This window comes from Dermacentor albipictus, chromosome 1, assembly GCF_038994185.2.
Source record: "Dermacentor albipictus isolate Rhodes 1998 colony chromosome 1, USDA_Dalb.pri_finalv2, whole genome shotgun sequence".
NCBI classification, from domain to species: domain Eukaryota; kingdom Metazoa; phylum Arthropoda; class Arachnida; order Ixodida; family Ixodidae; genus Dermacentor; species Dermacentor albipictus.
Genome location: NC_091821.1, coordinates 62,437,670 through 62,460,661, shown reverse-complemented (window position 1 = coordinate 62,460,661; position 22,992 = coordinate 62,437,670). Strand labels below are relative to the sequence as shown.

The window sequence follows — 22,992 nt, the reverse complement described above, 5'->3', positions numbered from 1 at the left end:
CAGCTCACTATTATTCGAGGCTAGGACGGGGGTTTTGAGGACGAAAACATACAGGGATAAATTTGAAGACGTGGACCTTCGGTGCGCAGCTTGCGGAGCCGAAATGGAGACCACTGAACATATAGTGCTGAGATGCACAGCCCTTCGCCCGACCCTGGCAGAGGGAACAGAGGCAGATATGGAAGGGGCATTAGGTTTTCCCGGGGAACGAGGGCAAATAGACGAGAAAAGAGTGGCAGTAACGAAGGGGAGGCTAGAGGATTGGTGGAGGAAGTCAAGGGATAGATAATAACATAAATCGGGGACAAAATGTTTCCTCTACTGTTTTAGATAGTTATCTTGGGGGGGGGGGGGGAGTAAAAACTAGGTTGGGAAAAAAAGAGGATATAAAGATAGAAAAAAAAAATAATAATAAAATAGGAGGGGGGAGCAAAAGGCTAGGTGGCGCCAGCCGCCGCCCGTTACAAAGGGTATAGCCGCCATCCATCCATCCATCCATCCATGCTGCTGCTCGCTCGCTTTGTCGTCTGCGTTTGTTTATGCTGCTGTTACTACGGGCACTCAGTGAATAAGCGCTACACCGAACTTATTTTTCGTTGACTATGACTTCACTAAGTCATCGAGGGGTTCAACTCCTCGCCGCGGCGGTTGCGGGTTGGGGCAGCTGCCGCGCGTACGACCACTTTTCGGCCAAAGGTCAGGTGCACGCTGCCACGCTTTTGCCGAGGCCCCCTACCACCGTACCTATCGAACCCGTTGAAAACGCAAGCCGCCAAACGCAGATCATGCGTTTCGGCTTTCCTGGCACCGATTCCATCCGCTTTCTAGACGACTACGTCCTCTCTTACGACCGCAGGAACAGAACTGCGCACTGGGTCTTCGAGCACCTAACGAAGGAGAAACTGTCGAAGAACGACAAAGTAGACAGGTCCAAGTGCGAATTTCACGAAGACCTCGAAATACACCCGTACTTTCGGTCCCTGAACTCCGACTACCACAAGAGTGGCTTTGACCGCGGCCACTTGGCGGCCGCCGGCAACCACCGGCAGTGTCAGAGCGACGTGGATCAAACCTTTCTGCTCAGTAATATGGCACCCCAGGTTAGTTGGACTTCTCGGCGACTTGTTAAAAATAATCAATCTTTAAATAATCAAAATTTCTAATATACTGAAAGTATGTGAAATGATACCGCATGCATAAGTGCATTCACTGAAAACAAACAAGCTTCTTTTAACATTACAAAGAAATGTAGCGCAAATTTGTGGGCGCAATCTTTGTGGTGTTGACACACATGCTCGAACTCTATCATCGTTTAAACCCGCCGTGGTGGCGTAGTGGCTTTGATGTTGCGCTGCTAAGCCCGAGGTTGAGGAATCGAATCCCGGCTACGGCGACCGCACCTCGGTGGGGGCGAAATGCAAGAACACCCATGCACTGGGTGCACGTTAAAGAACCCCAGGTCAAACTCGGAGTGCATCACTATGGCGTGCCTCGTAATCATATCGTGGTTTTGGCACGTAAAACCCCAGAACTTGTAATACTTGCGAATTTCCCCCTTTCAGTCTCTGCCGTCAACGATTTATCTTATACGTTTTTTTGGTGTCTGTACTTGAAAGATTACCGAGTTATCAATTAGCCTTTGTACGCCCACACCAGCTGGGACGTGCAGAAAGGTGTGAATATTTACACCAGTATATTTTTGTAAATATGGAGGCAGCAGCCTTGCTGTTTTCAATGTATTGACGATGTTATGGAATTCTGTAGTGTGTGTCACTTGCATATGTTTTATTAAGGATAAGAACCGAGCAAGCCTCAAGAGAGAAAAGAAAGCCTCACAGTATTGATCTCATAGGTGCACATACTTACCAAAAAAAAAAGAAAGGACAAATTATTCATGGCACATGAAACTGAATGAAGGGTATGCGCTTTTCCTTTGTTTCATGCAAGTGCTATTCTCCACAGTGTGCTGTCAAAGGCAGTGAAACTTGTACATATTTTATTGGCCACTGCTCTGAAGTTCACTCACATGAGCACAAAAATATGCATGAAGACATGCAGAAAATGCCAAACATTTTTGCGAAGACTGCCAAAATTTTTTAAATACCACCGGTGGCAGATAGCACAATTCTTGTCCTAGAGCTATATTACTCTAAAGGGCAGACAATAATTGCACGAGAAATCAAAATGCATAATTCACTCATTGACGACATTTCATAAAGTTTATATATAGTTACTCTGTGGCAAATATTGCAAATTTACGAATTGTAGTCAGTGAGTTTGCAAGACATAACCACTTGGAATCAAATCTGAGGACGCCAATTTCAAGATATCAAGGCGATAGCGTTAAGGAGCCCATGTTGCAGAAAATCTGGCGTCAGCATCCGGCGTCGTTAGGCAAAAAGATTTTCAAATCACCTATACCTAGGCCCCCCATGTGATGCAAGGAATTTACTGAACTAATTTAACTTCTCGAGCTAAAATTCATCGGAAAATCGTTAACTACGACTTACACACAACCCACTGAAATGATAGCTCTCTGATTGTAATTTGACTATACGAGAAAACATAATTCTATACGCGAAAACTCAAAGAAACCCCTTCACACACACAAACCGGCTGCGGCATTCACAGACTGGCTGTGGCATCCGCCAGGTGCGCGCTCCGGCGCTATGGCCGTCTTGGGGGCCACGAAGCGGCACGCCCGGTTCCGCCACATCGCAGCCCACGCAAGAAGCCCTGTTTCGACCACAATGCTCGCCTTTGTGCATAGCGTTCGCGGCCAGTGTTTCCTAGTAAACATTACGGTTACATATGCTCCAGTTGCCGGGAAGCGTGAGAAGCAGTCAGGGATCTTTAAATGCTATCGCGTTCCACTCTCAAAGACAAAGCTTAAGCGTCCTCCAAATTTTTTATTTCCAAGATGTGCGACAAAATACAGTGGTGTTCATTATTTTTTTGCTTCAATGCATAAAATACTGTTTTGATAAAAATGTAAGTGGAACAACTGTGCATTTTGACACCAAATTTGATGCAGCATATCTTATACTGAGTATCATCCTCAGGATTCAAGTGGCTACAATTATATACACTTCAATATGTGCTACAAATTTGTTAAAATGTCATTTGTGAGTTTTTGTAAATTGGTCAATTATACCTTTCAATTCTTCTTGCAAGTAACGTTCACCTCTTCAAGTAATCCAACGAAGAACCCACGTCCTGCACGACGAGAGACCAAGGAAGAAGCAGCAGCCACTAAGCCGGCAGGCGCGCAGCAGCTAATCCCAGTGGGAGTGAGAGATACGGACTGCGTGCGAGCTTCCGAAAGTGAGAGCGAGGGTGACGTGGCGTCGGGACATGCCCTCTCCCCTTACGCAACACCTGGCGTGCTAAGATGGCAGCAAATGTTCCAATTCACCCGCTATGCTCCATCAAAGTGCGCTCGTGGCGTGGCGTTGCAGCCAGTGGGAATTCAGGTGCCATTTCGCTGCTAGATTCCACCAGCATTTTCTCAATGGGCCATTTGATGCCTTCGCATCAAAATTTTTGGCAGTCTTCACAGAAACACCTGGTATTTGGCAAGTCAAAATAAGTTATGCTGTGTCTTTGCACTTACCAACTACTCATCACTGTGCATGGCAATTTAAAGTAATCATGCATAATCCTTTTAATTTTTTTACTATATTTATATAAATTTATGTTGGCAATATACAAAAGCTTGGGACGATTATTTTGTTGCCAGACCTTAAGTTGCCGGGGAGATTAACAAAGCATGTCACATAAACTCACTGAAAACTGCAGCAAGTTGCTTCTCAATTGAGCATAAGTGCCAGAACTGTATTGGAATATGTTTCACTCTCTGGCCTGCAAATGAGACCTGTTAACTATAGAGTCCGAGTTCAGTGCTTCCTCTAAAGAAGCCACAATGTTCTAGTTTTGCTCTGCTGTATTGTTTGCTGATATTGATTTGTCCATTATCAGTTCAATTTCAATTAAATCCTGGGCCTTCGTCACTTTGTCTTGGGTTTTTTTTCTATCTCATGCTTACTGTGTGAAGCAAATTGCTTATGAAAGCTATATTATGCATTTTGAAAACTATGGCTGCACTATATGCTCTTTGTTTCTTCCTTCACCCATAAGAGCATGTTAATTTGAATATTGTAAGTTTTCACGTGTTGCCCAAGCCCGCTGGCATTAGCAGTTAGTTTTTTGCATATTTAGTGTCACCTGCAGTGATGCGTAACTCTCCAGCAACTCCAGTGTTGCATCTGGAACTCAAGTGTTGCACCCACTTGCCGCTCAAGGCAGTATGCAAGCTTGTCTAGAAGGTGCACGACTAATAAGCAGCACTCTACACATGCAGCTGAAGCTTATAGTGATCCAGTGGCAGCACAAAAAGCTGCATCATATCAAGTTGGTTCATGTACAGTATCTCTCTAAGCCACTGCTGTGTGGACTCTGCAGGTGTTGCAAAGCGAGAACTTAAAACCAACTTTTAACGGACATTTTTTGCGTTAGGTTGGCAAAGGATTCAACAGAGACTCCTGGAACAGACTAGAGAAACATGTCCGAGGCCTGACAAAGCGCTACAAGAATGTTTATGTGTGCACTGGCCCTCTCTACTTGCCAAGGTACTGCTGCATATCTTTTCTGTGATGGCATGCCATTTGCCAAACACATTTTTTTCTTGATTCCAGAGCATGTGTAATTATGACAGGCTTCTTTATTTCATTGCTACGACAATAACTACCGCATTCCAAATCTCCCATTCATATCCATCCTTCAGCTAGTACTTTTGCCTCAGTTAGTGCCTTCACCTGTCATCACTACATCTAGTCATCACATGTTGCCATGCTAGTCTGACACTGTCAGGTCTGTGTACTGATGAATAGCTGCATCAAAGCGATCTAGTTCCCTACCCAATATCAATTTTATGACAAATTTGCAGCCAATGTCAGCTGTGTCCATTTTTGGATGCTGTTCAGTGGTGCCCTGATGTAGCCTACTTTCTCATTCCTCAACAATTATTAAACAAGTGCTGCCATTTGAGACTGCATGAGTCACATGGCACATAAGTGGTTAGTATCTGTGGTAGGGTGATAATGATTTGCAGTATCAACACTTTTCTTCATAAAAGCTGACTTGTTTAGAAAGTGATTCAAACTGCTATGGGCAGAATTTGGAGTTCATTGATGTGAGGAGAATCAGCATCATTTTTGGATTTCTCAAGACATCACTGAATTTTTAATTTACTCTAAACTGAGCACGCTATTGTGCAGTTTGTTAACTGTCTTTAGATTCTAGCAACTTTCTGGACTCTAGCTGCTTGCATGGAATGATAAATTTATTCTCTAAAACTGCTTGCAGTGGGACAAAGCAGCATTTTATGTTTAATAAAAAAAACACGTGAAAGTTGAAACATGTGGTAGTAATGTGCAATATATTGATTATTTAGAAAACACCTTAAAGAGTGGCAAAACTAGAACAATGAACTCCATTTAGCATTACCACCTCATTCTACATTGACTTAAAGAGATAGTGTCTTTGTGAAGTTTGCAGAAATGCTCAGTGCTACGAGATTTTTTTCATAGACCCTGGCTGATACGTAAATTCCATTTACACTCTCAAAGTGTGGCTGTATAGTCATATTATCATGTAATGGGCATCCTGCCAGTTGAATAACATGCTTTTTCAAATCTTGTAGCGTAAGCAAACATCTTTGTCTATTTTTACATCTACGAAATCTTAATGCAACCGTTCAATAAACCACAACTATTTGCACTTTTTACAGGACTGAGAATGATGGAAAGAAGTATGTCAAGTATCAAGTCATTGGTGCCAACCACGTAGCTGTGCCAACACATTTCTTCAAAGTTGTTGTAGCAGAAACAGAAAATGCAGAATTTGACTTGGAAGCATACGTCATGCCCAATTCTGTTATACCTGATGACACGCAACTTCGGTCGTTTTTGGTAAGCTCTAGGCTCCTTATTTCTTACGCGTCAAACATGTGCTATCTACTGTGTGCCTCCAACATAACATTTACTGCCAAAATCCGCTAGAAAGAACTGTTTATGTGTGCCCTTGGTCATAAACATCAGGGCAGTCCTAAATATGTTCTTTTTTTTTTTTACGAAATAATCCAGTTCAGATTTTGCTTGGTATGTGATGTGTTCGACAATATACTATTTTTTTACTTTTCAATGTTCTAACCCAGTCAATACCATGTCACCATGCCTGTATCTCCCAAGGATCTTCTGCAATGCTTAGATCACGAACACACGAACAAACATTTCATCCTGGCCAGTCCTAACCCACATTCAGCAGCATCAGAAACTCTTGCAAATCTACAGACATGCAGCTTCACTTTTTACATTATTTTACAAAATATTAAAAATTCAGCTGTAGCAGATAGTGAAATCCCAGCTCATGAAGTGGACTACTTGAAGAGACTGACATTATTTGCATGACATATTGCAATAGTCAGTTAGCCAGTTAACAAACTCCACTAATTATGTTATCAATAATTTGTGTTAGGGCACATGTTGCAGTTGCAGAAATGAAGTCAGTCAGAAGCAGTTGTACAAACTTAGAAGCAATCTTCAGAATAGCAACAGGTTCAAGATAACCATTTTTAAAATGCATGCAATGAAATATGTTGGTGTTTTACTTAATTTTTTCCTCCATTGTGCAAAGCAAACTTTTTTCAACTTGGTGCTGTTCTCGGGATTTTCACTAAATGAACATAACTTCACTATGCCCGACTTTGTTCTGCAATTTCAACACAGATCCCTAATAAATTATTAAAAAGTTAATGTAGTTAATCAGCCAGCCAAACACTTTCTTTATTTAATTTTCAAGAACATCTGTTAAGAAAAAATTTAATGTTGTATGCCTTGTCAGAGTTGAATTAAACATACATGAAGAATTTAAAGCATTTCACATGAACACTACATATAGCAGGCATATTGCAGACATGCCTGGTCAAGGCAGCCTTGACAGCAATAGAAATGTTTGGCACTGTGTACTTTTTTTTTTCACAATTCTGACTACCAATTTATAAGATACTTATTCAGCTGGTTTCTTTTAAGTTGTGGTTCATGGGCCTATGTTTCGTTAATGTCTCTTTATGTAGTGTTTTTTCTTTTCTTTTTTACCACTTTAAAAAAAAGCTTTGGCTTTATGACGACTGCCCTATTTTGCCTGTCATAACAGTACTGCTATCAGATCTGCAGTGGTGATGTGGTGCCTGTGGCTGCCGTTGCATTTGTGTGAGTGACTCAGAAATTTGCCAAAAGTTCCTGCAAATGCATCACACCAAGTGAGGTACAGATGTGGTAGTTTGGGCTCGTTTCGATGGTGAAAATATGTTGCATAGACTATACAGATCAACAGCAAAACTGTACACTACTGGCACAGTGCATGTGTCGAGACGTTTCGCTTTTGTTGCACACGGTGTACTATATTTTCATTTATTTCCTGCATGCCCTCAATATGGGCCAAAAATAATGGTGTTGAGTGGCAGTTTGGCTATAAGCCCATACACAGACATGCCGGAATCACGCTAAGCAGTCTACACCTGCCTGACTCATTAGTGCATAAACACAAACTTTGCATCAGATAAAAGCTGCAACCTGTGCTGTGATAACACGCTGCTTAGGATGGGAATAAGCATTTGTGCACATTACATTTACCACCACTTCCATGTGATGTGGGACGGCCATATGCCGTGCACGATCAACCTACAATTGGACCTCGTTATAACGAAGTCTCATCTGACACAAAAATAGCTTCGTTATATCTGAGATTCATTAGATACATATATGTTACACTGTAATAGCAATGAGACAATGTTTATTTACTTTGTTATATCCGTGTTCATTATATCAAGGTTCAACTGTAGCTCCATGATTGTACTTTCCAATCACTCATATACAAAGCTGGTGCACCAGCTCAGAAGAGGTCATTTGCAGAGAGTAGTAATTGAGCGTCTGCATTAAGACACCTTTTTTAAGTTTGAAGGGGTCCTGAACTACCCCTCGGGATTGGTGATAAAACGCAGTCGGCGGATAGCATACGCAGCTGTGAACATTTCAGTCAAATTTTGCGGCAGTGCGTGGCACATGGAGATCACAAGCAGAGTGCGAAGTCAAATTCTTTTCAAATGAGGCCTCGTTCTCACCCGCTTCAAAGCTGTTGGCTGCTTGCATATGTTGTCATGTGCAAAAGTCCCATAGATGACTGCTATTGGCTGTTAGCTGACATCAATCAAGACAGGTGTTTGGATCAGTTCGCTTCTTCCTATTGTTACTATGTGTATTTATTGACGCAGTACACTTAATGAATGGCCTGTGTGAATGCCTTTGATTTGGTAAGGCCCTCCACACACATGCACGAACTCATCACGTCCCTGTGCCCCCTTTCCTCAAGCTGATCTTTCCCGTCCCCCAGTGTAAGGTAGCCAACAAGACGCATTTCTGGTTCTGCCTTCTTTCTTTCCTTCCTCCTCCTGTTGCTGCAGTTTAATAAATGGGCGGAAGTAAGCGAAAATCTGGTTTCGAATTTGAATAAGAATTGCCTGCTTCTGGAAGAAGCTAGCTATCGTCTGCTCACGCAGGAAATAAAGTTTGGCCACCCTGCTGTGTGGTTGAGCCACAAGTGCTGGCACTGCGTAGATGAAAAGCTTAGATGAAAGGCAAGCAAACCATTGTTTTTTTTTCTTTATGGTTTTGTTCTGGAGTGAACAAAATTGTATGTGCAGAATAAAAAAATTTCCAGTTTTCAATTAAGTTCCACTTCAATAACCTGATTCCCATTATTCACATGTGCACTTATAACAAAAGCCTGTTATCATTTTCCTCACACTCAGTCAATATAAAAAATAAAATTAGATTATGGGTAGTGGCCTGGCCAAGTTGGTACTGTATGATTTCATGCACTACCTACACCAGGGTTCATGTCCCAAAGCAACCCATGGGCTGAGAGACATATTAGTGGGTGACTGAGGGTCAATTTTGACCACCTGGAGTTCTTTAACATGCATTGAAAGCATGAAACAGAAGTGTTCTTGCATTGCACCTCTATCAGAATGTGGCCATGGCAGCTGGGAATCAAACCTGCGACTTTTTGATCAGCAGCAGGATACCATAGCCACCGAGCCACTGCAGCATGTCTCGTTATATTTGTGATTAAATTAATTGCCTTGCCCAAAGCATTGGTTCAGCCAATTCAGTGCCTTCATTTTCTCAGCTGACATATTTGATGATGTATAGATTCGAAGCTAAACATTCAAACATAATTACCTGTCTGATTAGGCAATTACGAATTTAGGAGCGACTACAACCAGAAAAGTGTATTTATGCATCTGTTTTCTTACTCACTTATTTATTGCTTACATTTTCTGGGTCCGTATCTTCCAACAAGCCCAGGTGAACTGAGCTTGTCCTCTGCTTACGACAGCTTAGAGAAGTGCTGAATGCACTTAGTTGGCTATGCTATATTGCTTTCAAAGAAAATCAGTGTTTCAGCAGTGTAGTGTCACCCACTGACAGCCACCCTGTAACTACAGCTAGTAAAAAAAAAAAAAACTGTATAGCTTACTGCAGCAGCTTCACAATAAAACCCAGCTTTTTTTGCAGATGCAAAGAATGTCTGCATAAAGCCTCTTACAGGAACCATATGTCAAAACTTGTAGAAAACAAAACACTTGCATCTTATTGTTTTCTGGCATCCATCTGCACCAACCTTTACTATTTCTCTTCACTGCACATCATGAATGCAAAAGTAATGCAGCAAAACTGTGATATAACAAAGTTAAATGGAAGCCAAAAATACTTTGTTATATATGTCTGCACCTCACAGCCAACATTGCTCACCAGGGAGCGGGCATAGTTACCGCCAGGTAGGCCGACGCCAATGCATCAGCCTGCTGCTGACTGTGACAAAAGTAAATAAAATGTCAATTTATTCTCCAAGTATAAAGCAATCAGATTATAACTGTTTCGTGAACGTGCCGGCAGGGCACTGCAGCCTTCAGATTTCATTCAATGGGCAAGAGCAGACACTCCTAAATTCCTGAAGAATCAATTTCTTTATGCAGTGTACAAAATCAGTTGTTTGCAGAACTCTAGCAGCACCTGCAAGAAATGCAATAAACCAAGCAATTGTTAAGAACTTAAGAGCAGCAGTCTATCACAGGTTGTGGTTACATTGCACAGCATGTACTGTTAAGCCACACACACTGCTGCTTACGTTTTACTTCACCATTAACTAGTACACGACAGCTAACTAATGTGCAATGTGTTATGCACACAGAATGTGGGAGTCAGCAATACTAGAGTGCCAAAGTAAAGCAGCTGCTGCATGGCCTCTGGGATGTTCGATGCACGATTCCTAAAGTCTGTGTGATCCGCCCGATATTAGAGGCCATGGATGGCGAATTGGCCCTGAAGCCTGTTTGGCGCATTGCCAGGTGGCTGAAAGCTTGCAGGAGTTTTGAATGCTGCATCTGATAAGTTACTCCAGTAGACTTCTGTTAATGTGATCCCAACTGAAGGTCTCTGCCAGCATTCATGCATTTCTATGGGCCCAAACGTTAGCTATTTCAATCCTAAAATTGGCCTTTGCCAATAAGTTGAACTTGACCAGTTAGCACGCATGCACCCGGCCTCTATGGTAACCCCATTAGTGGCAGCGTCCATCTCAGCAAAGCTTAGGGGACAGTGGATGTGTTGAACACATGTCATTTCCTATCGGAACCCTAGGCCTGCCCTACACTCTTAGGCAAAATTACACCCTTTTGGGTCGTATCTTGCCACACAACAATGATCGTCATCTGTCTTGTCTGCATTTCCTTTCTTTAACACTGTGAGCCCGGTGCTTCCAAGTCACAAATGGCATGCGCGTTAACAGCATGACAGAGCATTCACGACAGTAAAGTAGTGAGCGCAGCGTTTTCAAGAAAAGAAACTCAAGCAAGACAGATGACTATTATTGTTGTGAGGCAAATATACACCCCAAAGGGTGCATATTTCTTTAAAAGTGTAGGAAGATTTTTAAGCAATAAACGTAATTCGCAATGTTTAGTTACAGTGTTTAACCGATTTTAACACGTGCCCTTTCTTTTTTTCAATAAAATTGCGCTAGAAATTGCCTGCAAGGTGCAATTAGATGCGAAACCAAAACCACCTTTGCAGGGTTCGTATGCACTGCTGCAAACACAATTGCACTACGGCGAGGCTTACTTTAGGAAACTGGCTGCCATTGTTCAACACATTAGAACCTTCCTCATTTTTCTTGCTAAAAAATCAGGCACATGTTGGATTTATGCTTTGTTTAGGAACATTGATGTCATTTCTACATAGTTTTCTACTATGGACACATAGAAAGTGGGTGTGCGTTTAATTCAGGGGCATGTTAGACTCGGGCAAATGCTGCGAAACGAATAGGTGGTGTAATAATAATAATAATATATGGGGTTTTACGTGCCAAAACCACTTTTCTGATTATGAGGCACGCCGTAGTGGAGGACTCCGGAAATTTTGACCACCTGGGGTTCTTTAACGTGCACCTAAATCTAAGCACACGGGTGTTTCCGCATTTCGCCTCCATCGGAATAGGTGGTGTGTTTTGGCATTTTTTTCTGCATCTAATTTGACCCGCCGGATAACTCGATCAATTTCGTTGGTCTTGGCACGGTCTAATTAATCTAATTAACGGAAGTCGACTGTATCAGCATAAAGTACCACCAAATTTTGTCCCAATTGCACTGAAAGCTTTGTGTTCTTTGTGTGTGACAGGCATCACACAATTTTCCATTAAATTAAGCACAGAATCTACATTTTATCACACAAAAAAAGAAAAGTGGCAGATTTCGGCTATTCCTGCAGCTCTGAATTCATTTACACAATGTAATACGAGTCAAATCTGGAACAACTACTTTGCAATGCACATATTGTCCTTGCCCACTACAGTCTTGCCTGTTGTGGCCTTTGAAATGTATATGCACAAATGCTACCACTGTCACAGTCTGTGTTGCAGAAAATCCTGCCAATAAGTTTGAATCCCAGTGGCATGTGAAGATAACCTGACAATGATGGCTGGCATTGTCAGTGAAACAGAAAGGACAAATAGACACAGCAAATTCAGTTTCAAGCTTTTGCTGCTATTTTGCCATAAGGAAAGGCCTATCAGCTGCAGTTGACAACTGACCGGAATTTTTTTTCATGTGGTGTTTAATTATCTAGCAGTCAAGCAAGCATGAGTGTGGATAATTTTACTAACATTGCATCAAGATGCTGCCTGTAAGCATCTAACAAATTATATGCAGTGTATTTACAACCCCCCCCCCCTTTTTTTTCTTATCAACACATGGATAGAAACTGATCTTACTCATGGTCCTTCACTACATAAGCAAGCATTCTGATATTTTAATCCAATTTTTCAGGTTCCTGTAGACACCATTGAGAGGGCAGCAGGGCTGCTGCTTTTTGACAAGATTGACAGAAACAAGTTTCGTCGCATCAACAGGAAATAATCTGCACGTGCCTAGATCGTGGAAAGTGCACCACCAAACGACTGCTGCCTCAGGAGGAATCCACAGCGCTGTCACAACTTTGTGCAGCCACAATCTTGGGTCGTAAAGCGGAGAGTGAGATGAGGATGGCCTCCTGCCACAAGAAACACAAGCATTATTAATTGTACTTGTATCGCCACACTGCAACAAGTTGCAAATCACTGACACAGTCAAACCTTGATTTAACAAACTATTCTTATTTTCCAATCTTAGTTTTCGGCCATTTTAAGCATGTACTTGGAGCCTTATAGTGAAAAATTATTAAAATGTTGGCCGAATCACTGACACAGTCAAACCTTGATTTAACAAACTATTCTTATTTTCCAATCTTAGTTTTCGGCCATTTTAAGCATGTACTTGGAGCCTTATAGTGAAAAATTATTAAAATGTTGGCCGAGCCAAAAGTTATTTGCAAGCATCCTTCGTGTGAACAGTAAAAACGCTGTTGAAGTGCACGCAGGGATTCAACATGCAGGAAACACTGCTGTGCTATTTGTCACATTGGTAAACAACTTGCGGAGGCTGTGGCTTGGAGCGCTTGAAGAAACACCAGCGCTGACTATTCCTTCAGTACAAAGGAAGGTCTAGGATATACATGCCCATCTGCCTTCTCCCCCTATACTGTTGCCATGGCTGCGCATGGCCGTCCATACGCAATTCACGCGCCGTATCTTGGAGGTAATCTGCAGCAAGTGAAAACAGCGAACCAAGATGATAGTTGTCTTGATGCTCGTTTGTTCCCGCACGTCAAGTGCTGGCGGTCACTTAACCTCAAGTTTCCAAGACACTGTGCAAAGAATTCACTCGCATTGTGATAGCGAGTTTTCATGGTCATCGAGTGACATCTTATTACGTTTACCAGAACGCGCGTGACGCCAATAAAACTATGAACCTCACCTCGCGTAGTTGTCTCTTTGCTATCGCCATCAATGCTCTGCCTTTCTGGCAAAACTGACATTTCTTAAAATTTCATTTCCCAATCTTAATTTTACAGGGAACGTTCTACTTTTTATTTATTCATTTATTTTTCTTTTTTTTCAATTTAACGAAGTAATCTAGTGATTCCAATTTAACTTTTGTTAAAGCATCAGCACCGCACACGCTGGCACTCATAACCACGCTAGTATGGCCCAAGCATTTTATGATTTTTTTTTTTCATAAGTTCTTACAAGATACTATTCACCAGGAATGTCCTGGGAATTTGTGAAATTATTTTTTTAATACTGCTGAAACTTGTAAACCTCAAATTAACTAAGTCTTTCACTGCAAGTAAACCTTTGTTATATTGAGGTTTGACTGTGGTTGCATATTTAAGCAGAGGCATACAGCTCAAAATGTACTTATTTAATAAATGTATCTTGTGCCAAATGCTTTTATGCCTAATGAGTACAACTACACTGGCAAACATGTACGCCCATTACAGTAGGGTTACCAAGTATTTCAAGTCAGAATTCACTGCCACAAGTGCAAATAAAATGCCAACAGCAAAGTTCAAACATGAACATAATGCACGAGTTTCATATAATGGTGCAATTAATTTTTGTCTATAAGATCACTATTCTAAATAAGCACGCCAACACGTCCCCAGCATCAAGCACAATATTCTGATATGCTCCTTGGATTTGGCTTTCCCATTTGGGGTTTATTTGTCCTCAATAACACTAATACCTCAGATCATTTGCGTACCTCTGTCCTAATTGTTCTCGATCCTTGGTTAGGGCAGGTGTTGAGGTAGTAGTTGAATAAATATTCAGGGTCTTCAACATCCAGAGCTTCATCTACTTCAAGAGCTGCCTCCAGGCCCTTGAGACCTCCAAACACAACAAGTGCATGTTCAAATCTGCAATGGGGGAAAAAAAATGCCTGCCATTATTTGAATGCATTATAGCAACACAATGTTTGCAAAGGAATAATTGCAGATAATAACCAGAATAAAGAAAAGAAAAACCATAGTTGGCAAGCTGACAAAAATTTGCAAGCTATAGCATGCAGCCTTACGTAAAAATTTCGCAAAAAATTTGGGGCTAGTATAAGATCTTTCAACCAAAGTATGTGTATGCTGAAGCTGTGACTGATGAGTTTTTGAAGGTCGCAGAGTTCAAGTGTAGCCATTTGAAAGAGAACAAATATTAGATAGCAGTCAAATGAAACCACTCACTCAATACTATATGTCACCATTATTCTCACCCTCCAACAGGTGTGCACACTGTGGGGATGCGCGACCCTCGCGCCTCCCCTGATGTTTTTCCCGCATAGCGCGTCTCCTGTAGTGCGGCTTCGCCGCACACGCGGCGGTCCGAGTGGTACAGGCGCAGTCCGAGAGATGGCGCTAGTGTTGCGCGGCTGCGGGGTTACCCTCGGCGGGAGATACAAGGCGCGCTCTCTGGGGTTCGAGGCAACGAGCGGGGACGGGCGTGCCGCACGTGCAGCGCGGCTCTTTCCCGGCGGGTCGACGCACAGCGGGGACGTCTCCCGCGTGCCGCCACCCATGCTTCTGCGAGACCGCCTCGCGTGGCCGCCTTCGAACGCGCCACGATTCGCGTGACCATACACGCGAACGACCAGGCGTTGGGATCCAGCATGGGGCGAACATATTCGCTCGCGAGGACGTGGTGAGTCGGACTTCTAGATTTGTCGCGCGCCCATCGGCATGTTTTGTGGATAGCAACTCGGCTAGCAGGCATTGATGTATGAAAGGTGCAATAAATGCCCTTGTGACTGTTTGCACTAATGTGTTGTCGTTCCTTTGTCCCAAGAGTACGGTGTGAGATATCCCACATCAGACCCCACATCTGGCTGCCCAACGTGGAACTCTTGGGGCATCGGACGATAATTTTAAGTGTTGCTTCGTTCGAGACCTTTGTTTGAACCGAAGCGTAGGCCTAGCGTGGATTTTGATCGCTAGCGTCAGCGGCGTGCTTTCTTGAGCGAGGCGGCGGTGGCTGTAGTGTGTTTGAACATGTCAACATACTAAGCCTTTTCGCAAGTGTTTTTTTTAATGGCATTCGTTGGGACGAGAGCCACGTGGTCTGCATCCTGGGAGAGCGAGGCTGAGCGCCCGCGGAGCAGTGGCAAGCCTGAAGCGAGTGAGTACGGAAGCCTCGTGGGTGGTCCGAATTTCTTTGTAAATAGCTTCTTCTATCTCTTTGACTCGGATGAAGTCGCGGCTCTGGGAGCCGGCTGGCCGCGGGCCACGGGTGCCACTACGGGCTGACTGGTATTGCGGCCTGGCACCGGGCGCTCCGACACCGTCTGGGACGGTGGGCGCCGTCAACTCGGATGCTGTGTGCACCGAGCGGAGTAGGACCACCTCACAGAGCTGACGTCTCCTCGCGGCTGCCTGTTTTGCGCCCATTTTGGGTGTTGTTTTTGGATGCCGGTTGTTGTCAGAGTAGCGACGCTTTAGGCCTAAGGCTTTACGAAGCTGCCTGTCGCACGTGGAGGGACACAACCTGGTGGACCGTGGCGTTGAGGTGTTGCACTTTGCTTACCTCATTCTAGTTAGCCTCGCACGAATTGAAATTACTCGTTCAACTCAAGAAAGCGAGCTTCGTTCACGTGAACTTAGCATCTGAGTAGCTGCCCGATCTTTTGCTATCCGAGCTTAACATCGTACCACGTGGGCGATGCGCATGCAGACTTCCTCTCCCTTGCACTACTTTAGTGTTTGCCGAGTGTGTTGAGTTTACGCAGTGTGATTGGAGTCACCCCTGATTTGCCGTCGCCTGCACATCGTCTGCGCTGCTGCCCCGGACTACGATCGAGCCACCCCGGGCGATGGTGATGCTGTGGCCAGTTCGGCGCGGCGACTTCGGCGGCCTCCTGTATCCAGCTCACAACCCTCGGCGGCGGACAAAAGAGCCGGCGGTCACCGACAGCTACTGCGGCTCCCGCCAGCAGGGCGCGTCGGCGCGAGCGACGCTTGCTCGTACCGGCTACTGCGTCGGCGACTCCGGAGTCCTGGCCTGGCATCGTGCCGTCGAGCCTGCAAAGCCGCTGCTGTGACCGGCGGACGCCAGCGGTGCACCCAAGGACAATGTCGGCTCGCATGCTATGGACAGCGTGTGGACATTTCTTCGGCGCGGCCACTGTTACGTGTACTACCATGTCGCGAAGCGCGCGTTGATGTGAGACCGAGTGACATGTTTCGCCGGAATATGTAATGATTTAAGGTTGGGGGGATGTGGGGATGCGCGACCCTCGCGCCTCCCCTGATGTTTTTCCCGCATAGCGCGTCTCCTGTAGTGCGGCTTCGCCGCACACGCGGCGGTCCGAGTGGTACAGGCGCAGTCCGAGAGATGGCGCTAGTGTTGCGCGGCTGCGGGGTTACCCTCGGCGGGAGATACAAGGCGCGCTCTCTGGGGTTCGAGGCAACGAGCGGGGACGGGCGTGCCGCACGTGCAGCGCGGCTCTTTCCCGGCGGGTCGACGCACAGCGGGGACGTCTCCCGCGTGCCGCCACCCATGCTTCTGCGAGACCGCCTCGCGTGGCCGCCTTCGAACGCGCCACGATTCGCGTGACCATACACGCGAACGACCAGGCGTTGGGATCCAGCATGGGGCGAACATATTCGCTCGCGAGGACGTGGTGAGTCGGACTTCTAGATTTGTCGCGCGCCCATCGGCATGTTTTGTGGATAGCAACTCGGCTAGCAGGCATTGATGTATGAAAGGTGCAATAAATGCCCTTGTGACTGTTTGCACTAATGTGTTGTCGTTCCTTTGTCCCAAGAGTACGGTGTGAGATATCCCACATCAGACCCCACATCTGGCTGCCCAACGTGGAACTCTTGGGGCATCGGACGATAATTTTAAGTGTTGCTTCGTTCGAGACCTTTGTTTGAACCGAAGCGTAGGCCTAGCGTGGATTTTGATCGCTAGCGTCAGCGGCGTGCTTTCTTGAGCGAGGCGGCGGTGGCTGTAGTGTGTTTGAACATGTCAACATACTAAGCCTTTTCGCAAGTGTTTTTTTTAATGGCATTCGTTGGGACGAGAGCCACGTGGTCTGCATCCTGGGAGAGCGAGGCTGAGCGCCCGCGGAGCAGTGGCAAGCCTGAAGCGAGTGAGTACGGAAGCCTCGTGGGTGGTCCGAATTTCTTTGTAAATAGCTTCTTCTATCTCTTTGACTCGGATGAAGTCGCGGCTCTGGGAGCCGGCTGGCCGCGGGCCACGGGTGCCACTACGGGCTGACTGGTATTGCGGCCTGGCACCGGGCGCTCCGACACCGTCTGGGACGGTGGGCGCCGTCAACTCGGATGCTGTGTGCACCGAGCGGAGTAGGACCACCTCACAGAGCTGACGTCTCCTCGCGGCTGCCTGTTTTGCGCCCATTTTGGGTGTTGTTTTTGGATGCCGGTTGTTGTCAGAGTAGCGACGCTTTAGGCCTAAGGCTTTACGAAGCTGCCTGTCGCACGTGGAGGGACACAACCTGGTGGACCGTGGCGTTGAGGTGTTGCACTTTGCTTACCTCATTCTAGTTAGCCTCGCACGAATTGAAATTACTCGTTCAACTCAAGAAAGCGAGCTTCGTTCACGTGAACTTAGCATCTGAGTAGCTGCCCGATCTTTTGCTATCCGAGCTTAACATCGTACCACGTGGGCGATGCGCATGCAGACTTCCTCTCCCTTGCACTACTTTAGTGTTTGCCGAGTGTGTTGAGTTTACGCAGTGTGATTGGAGTCACCCCTGATTTGCCGTCGCCTGCACATCGTCTGCGCTGCTGCCCCGGACTACGATCGAGCCACCCCGGGCGATGGTGATGCTGTGGCCAGTTCGGCGCGGCGACTTCGGCGGCCTCCTGTATCCAGCTCACAACCCTCGGCGGCGGACAAAAGAGCCGGCGGTCACCGACAGCTACTGCGGCTCCCGCCAGCAGGGCGCGTCGGCGCGAGCGACGCTTGCTCGTACCGGCTACTGCGTCGGCGACTCCGGAGTCCTGGCCTGGCATCGTGCCGTCGAGCCTGCAAAGCCGCTGCTGTGACCGGCGGACGCCAGCGGTGCACCCAAGGACAATGTCGGCTCGCATGCTATGGACAGCGTGTGGACATTTCTTCGGCGCGGCCACTGTTACGTGTACTACCATGTCGCGAAGCGCGCGTTGATGTGAGACCGAGTGACATGTTTCGCCGGAATATGTAATGATTTAAGGTTGGGGGGATGTGGGGATGCGCGACCCTCGCGCCTCCCCTGATGTTTTTCCCGCATAGCGCGTCTCCTGTAGTGCGGCTTCGCCGCACACGCGGCGGTCCGAGTGGTACAGGCGCAGTCCGAGAGATGGCGCTAGTGTTGCGCGGCTGCGGGGTTACCCTCGGCGGGAGATACAAGGCGCGCTCTCTGGGGTTCGAGGCAACGAGCGGGGACGGGCGTGCCGCACGTGCAGCGCGGCTCTTTCCCGGCGGGTCGACGCACAGCGGGGACGTCTCCCGCGTGCCGCCACCCATGCTTCTGCGAGACCGCCTCGCGTGGCCGCCTTCGAACGCGCCACGATTCGCGTGACCATACACGCGAACGACCAGGCGTTGGGATCCAGCATGGGGCGAACATATTCGCTCGCGAGGACGTGGTGAGTCGGACTTCTAGATTTGTCGCGCGCCCATCGGCATGTTTTGTGGATAGCAACTCGGCTAGCAGGCATTGATGTATGAAAGGTGCAATAAATGCCCTTGTGACTGTTTGCACTAATGTGTTGTCGTTCCTTTGTCCCAAGAGTACGGTGTGAGATATCCCACATCAGACCCCACAACACTTAAAGGGCAACTCCGGCGATTTTTTGACCATGTCAAGGTAATGGAATGTTTAGGTTCCCGAGAGCCCCCTGTCACACGTATGATAATAGAATTGTTCTGCAATTTCAAAAATAATTTCATATAAGCAAAAAACCGCAAAAACGAAACCTGCCGAAGCAGCCGAGCAAACCTCTTTATGTGGCGTCACAAGAGTCCCCTGCATGGGAAATAGGGCGAAGGCCCTATTTCCCCCGCATCGTCATGGAAATTCATGACGATGAGCAAAACGAGAACAAGGTGAAAGCGGGAGCCAACGGATTCTAGAAGAGTTGACTGTTGGGCTGGTTGGTCGTCCATATTTGAAGTAGTAGCTTAGCGCAAATAAAACCACAGACACAAGAAAGACGGACAAGGACAAGCGCTAGTTGACTATTGGGCTAGTTGGTCATCCATATTTGAAGTAGTAGCTTAGCGCGAGTAAAACCACAGACACAAGAAAGACAGACAAGGAAAGCACTTGTCCTTGTCTGTCTTTCTCGTGTCTGTGGTTTTATTCGCGCTAAGCTACTACTTCAAATACGGGAGCCAACGTTTCGACAAGTGGACTCGTCTTTGAGCAAAACGAGAACAAAGTGAAAGCGGGAGCCAACAATTCGACAAGTGGACTTGTCAAGTCCACTTGTCGAAACGTTGGCTCCCGCTTTCACCTTGTTCTTGTTTTGCTCATCGCCCTGCGGGGAAGGCACCCAAGGCATGCCGGTCTCGCCTGCTGTACAAACGAAACCAGTGAAGAGCAGACACCAGCAGACACCAGCTCTTCGGGTCTGTCAAATAGTGACAGAATGACAAATTCAATAGCCAGGAATCACCGTTTGCATTCGACCCGCCACCACGAGAGCCAACGCCCATGCGCTACATATAGTGCTGCAACATGAAGGCCAAGGGTAGCTTGGCAAATTATTTTAACATGATAGTGTTAAGGGCCCCACAATGGATTTTGGCGTCCAGCATCCCACATCGGACGTCGTTTTGGCAAAAAGAATTTCGAACCACCCATACCCAAAGCCTCCATGTGGCGCAAGGAAGTTACTGAACTAATTGAATTTCTCAAGCTAAAATATGCAGAAAAATCAACTTACAGTACAACTTACAGACATGATAGCATTGGACTGTAATTTTAATATAGGGTACAAGAAAACATAATTATGTTAAGCGAAAACTCAAACAAGCTTCCTTTCACACGTTTCTACCATTCACAGACCGGCCACAGCACCCGCTATTTGTGTGCGCTGGTGCACGAATATCTTGGAGGCCATGAAGCGGCGCACCCAGTTCCTTGCAACACCTCCAGATGGCATTCGCCTCCGTGCAAGGCCTAAATGTGATGGGCAGACCATGTGGGAAGTGGGGAAACCAGCAATCGACCATTAATTACTGTCTGATTACAGAAGGAACTCATAAGTTGAGAGGAAGGGTATAGCAGCATAGGGAGTGACCATAAACGCATCATTTTGAAAATGGGATATGTAGTTGGGAAAGAGAGCAAGGAGTCCAAATGGTCAGTCCAAATTTTAACACTGAACAAATAAATGTAGTCACAAGAGTCGAGGAAGAACTTGTCAAATGGCCAACTAAAGAGTGGGAATATAGTGAGCTTCTAAGTGTAATAACGACAGAAATATGGAAAGAGAAACAACATGTTTGTTAGAAAGGAAAAAAGAAACCGAAAAGCTGGTGGAACAGGCAGATACGAGAAGCAATCGCCGAATGACAGAAAGCATCCAGAGAGCACAGGCAGGCAAAAAAAGCGCAGTTGTCACAGGATGAAGTAGTTGGAAAGAAGTAAATATACCAGGAGAAGAAATCTATGGTTCAAATACTGGTACAAGCAAAGATAAAAGGTGAAAGTGAATATTGGTTGTCAGAAATATATGAGAAAAAGAAGGCCACACCTAGAATATTTTGGAACTACATAAACTTATTAGGCAGGAAATCTGGAACAATACAACAACATATCCTAGACGAAGATGGAAACAAACTGGAAGGGGAGGTGGCATTAAATTACATCCAAAAAATAACAGCCGAATCTTTCCATGGCAATGATGAGGTTTTACTTGAGGAAAAAAATATCATGAAAGAGAACCAGATGGAAAAGGAGCTGGTGCTGACAAATTTCAACTGAAAGAAAGCCGAAGAGAAAATTCCGAAGCGCACATCCACAGGGCTAGACAAGGTTCCCGTTAGGCTGATTAATGAACTAGGTCCAAAAAGTAAGAAAGCTCTGGTAAAAGCAGTGGAAAAACTTTAAAAGACAGACGAATAACAGACAGTTGGCGACAAAGTAGAATGAATTTAATTTATAAAGGTAAGGGGGAAGAAAGAATTCACTCGAATAAACCATTGACTAGTACACCGGTGATATACAGGTTAGCAATGCAGGCAATCAAATTAAAGCTCAAGCATGGGCAGAGAATAATGGCATTTTGGGAGAACTTCAGAATGACTTTAGAATTGGTAGGCGTTTGAATAATAACTTATTTGTTCTTACCCAGAGTATTTAAATATCAAGAGTAGAAAGAAGGCTGTTATATGTGGCCTTTTTAGACATTACAGGAGCATATGACAACGTAGACAACAACACTTTGTGGGATATTCTGGAAGGGGAAGGCTTGGGCGACGATTGTATACAGCTTTTAAGAGAGATTTACCTAGAAAATACCATTTGCGTTGAATGGGAAGGGATGAGGAGCGAGGAGAAAGTAGACATCAACAAGGGACTGAGGCAGGGGTGCCCTCTATCCCCACTGCTGTTTATGATGTACATAATGAGGATGGAGAGGGCACTAGAAGGAAGTAATATAGGGTTTAATCTCGTATAGACAGGCGGGTACAGTAGTAGAGCAGCAGCTTCCAGGTTTATTTTATGCAGACGACATTGTGTACCTAGCTAACAAGCAAAGTGATTTGCAACGTCTGGCTAATATCTGCAGAGAGGAATGCAAGAATTTAGGTTTGAAAAGCATTAAAAAAATCTGGTGTTATGGCATTCAATGAAAACAGTGAACAGACTATCAATTCACGGCCAGGAATTACCTCGGTTAAGAGAATATAAATACCTTGGTATATAGATAAATGAAGGCAACAGATATATGGAAACACAGGAATAAACAATAACAACAAAAGGGAAGAGAAATGCGGCCATAATGAAGCAAAGAGTGCTATGGGGATACAACAGGTACGAGGTGCTCTGGGGTCTGTGGAAAGGTGTAATGGTTCCAGGACTCGCATTTGGAAATGCGGCCGTTTGCTTGAAATCAGGGTTACAATCAGGACTCAATGGCAACCAAAGGTCAGTGGGACGCCTCGCATTGGGCACTCACAGGAAAACCACAAATGAAGCTGTACAGCGTGATATGAGCTGGACAAGCTTTGAAGTGAGAGAAGCTGACAGTAAAATTGATTATGAAGAGCAACTGAGGAATATGGAAGAAAGTAAATGAGCTGGCAGAGTTTTCAGGTATTTGTACAGGAAAAACATTGGTTCACAATGTAGGAAAGAACTAGGAAGCTCACCAGCAAGTATGCGACCGGTATGGTGAGCAACATGGCAACAAAGAACGTCAAGCGGAAACTCGGACAGGCTGAGATAATCTCATGGGTGGCAGCAATGCAAAAGAAACCTGCTATGAGTAACTA

General features: G+C 45.4%; 2 protein-coding genes across 3 annotated transcripts in view; one reads left to right on the top strand and one right to left on the bottom strand.

Moving 5' to 3' along the window:
* The first annotated feature begins 489 nt into the window (after window positions 1-489).
* LOC139047666 (endonuclease G, mitochondrial-like) lies at window positions 490-13,467 on the top strand. Its single transcript, XM_070521551.1, has 4 exons — window positions 490-1,100; window positions 4,516-4,628; window positions 5,789-5,969; window positions 12,443-13,467. The coding sequence occupies exons 1-4, from the start codon at window positions 603-605 to the stop codon at window positions 12,530-12,532; spliced, it is 882 nt and encodes a 293-aa protein (XP_070377652.1). The 5' UTR covers window positions 490-602; the 3' UTR covers window positions 12,533-13,467.
* LOC139047656 (putative methyltransferase C9orf114) overlaps window positions 9,945-22,992 on the bottom strand; it is a 52,426-nt gene continuing 39,378 nt past the window's right edge. For both annotated transcript variants that reach the window (XM_070521528.1, XM_070521537.1), the window contains exons 7-9: window positions 14,258-14,411; window positions 12,544-12,665; window positions 9,945-10,133 (exon numbers count right to left, since the gene is read on the bottom strand). In XM_070521528.1, the coding sequence (XP_070377629.1) occupies window positions 12,582-12,665; window positions 14,258-14,411 (238 nt within the window). In that variant the 3' untranslated portion in view covers window positions 9,945-10,133; window positions 12,544-12,581. The remainder of the gene's footprint in view (window positions 10,134-12,543; window positions 12,666-14,257; window positions 14,412-22,992) is intronic.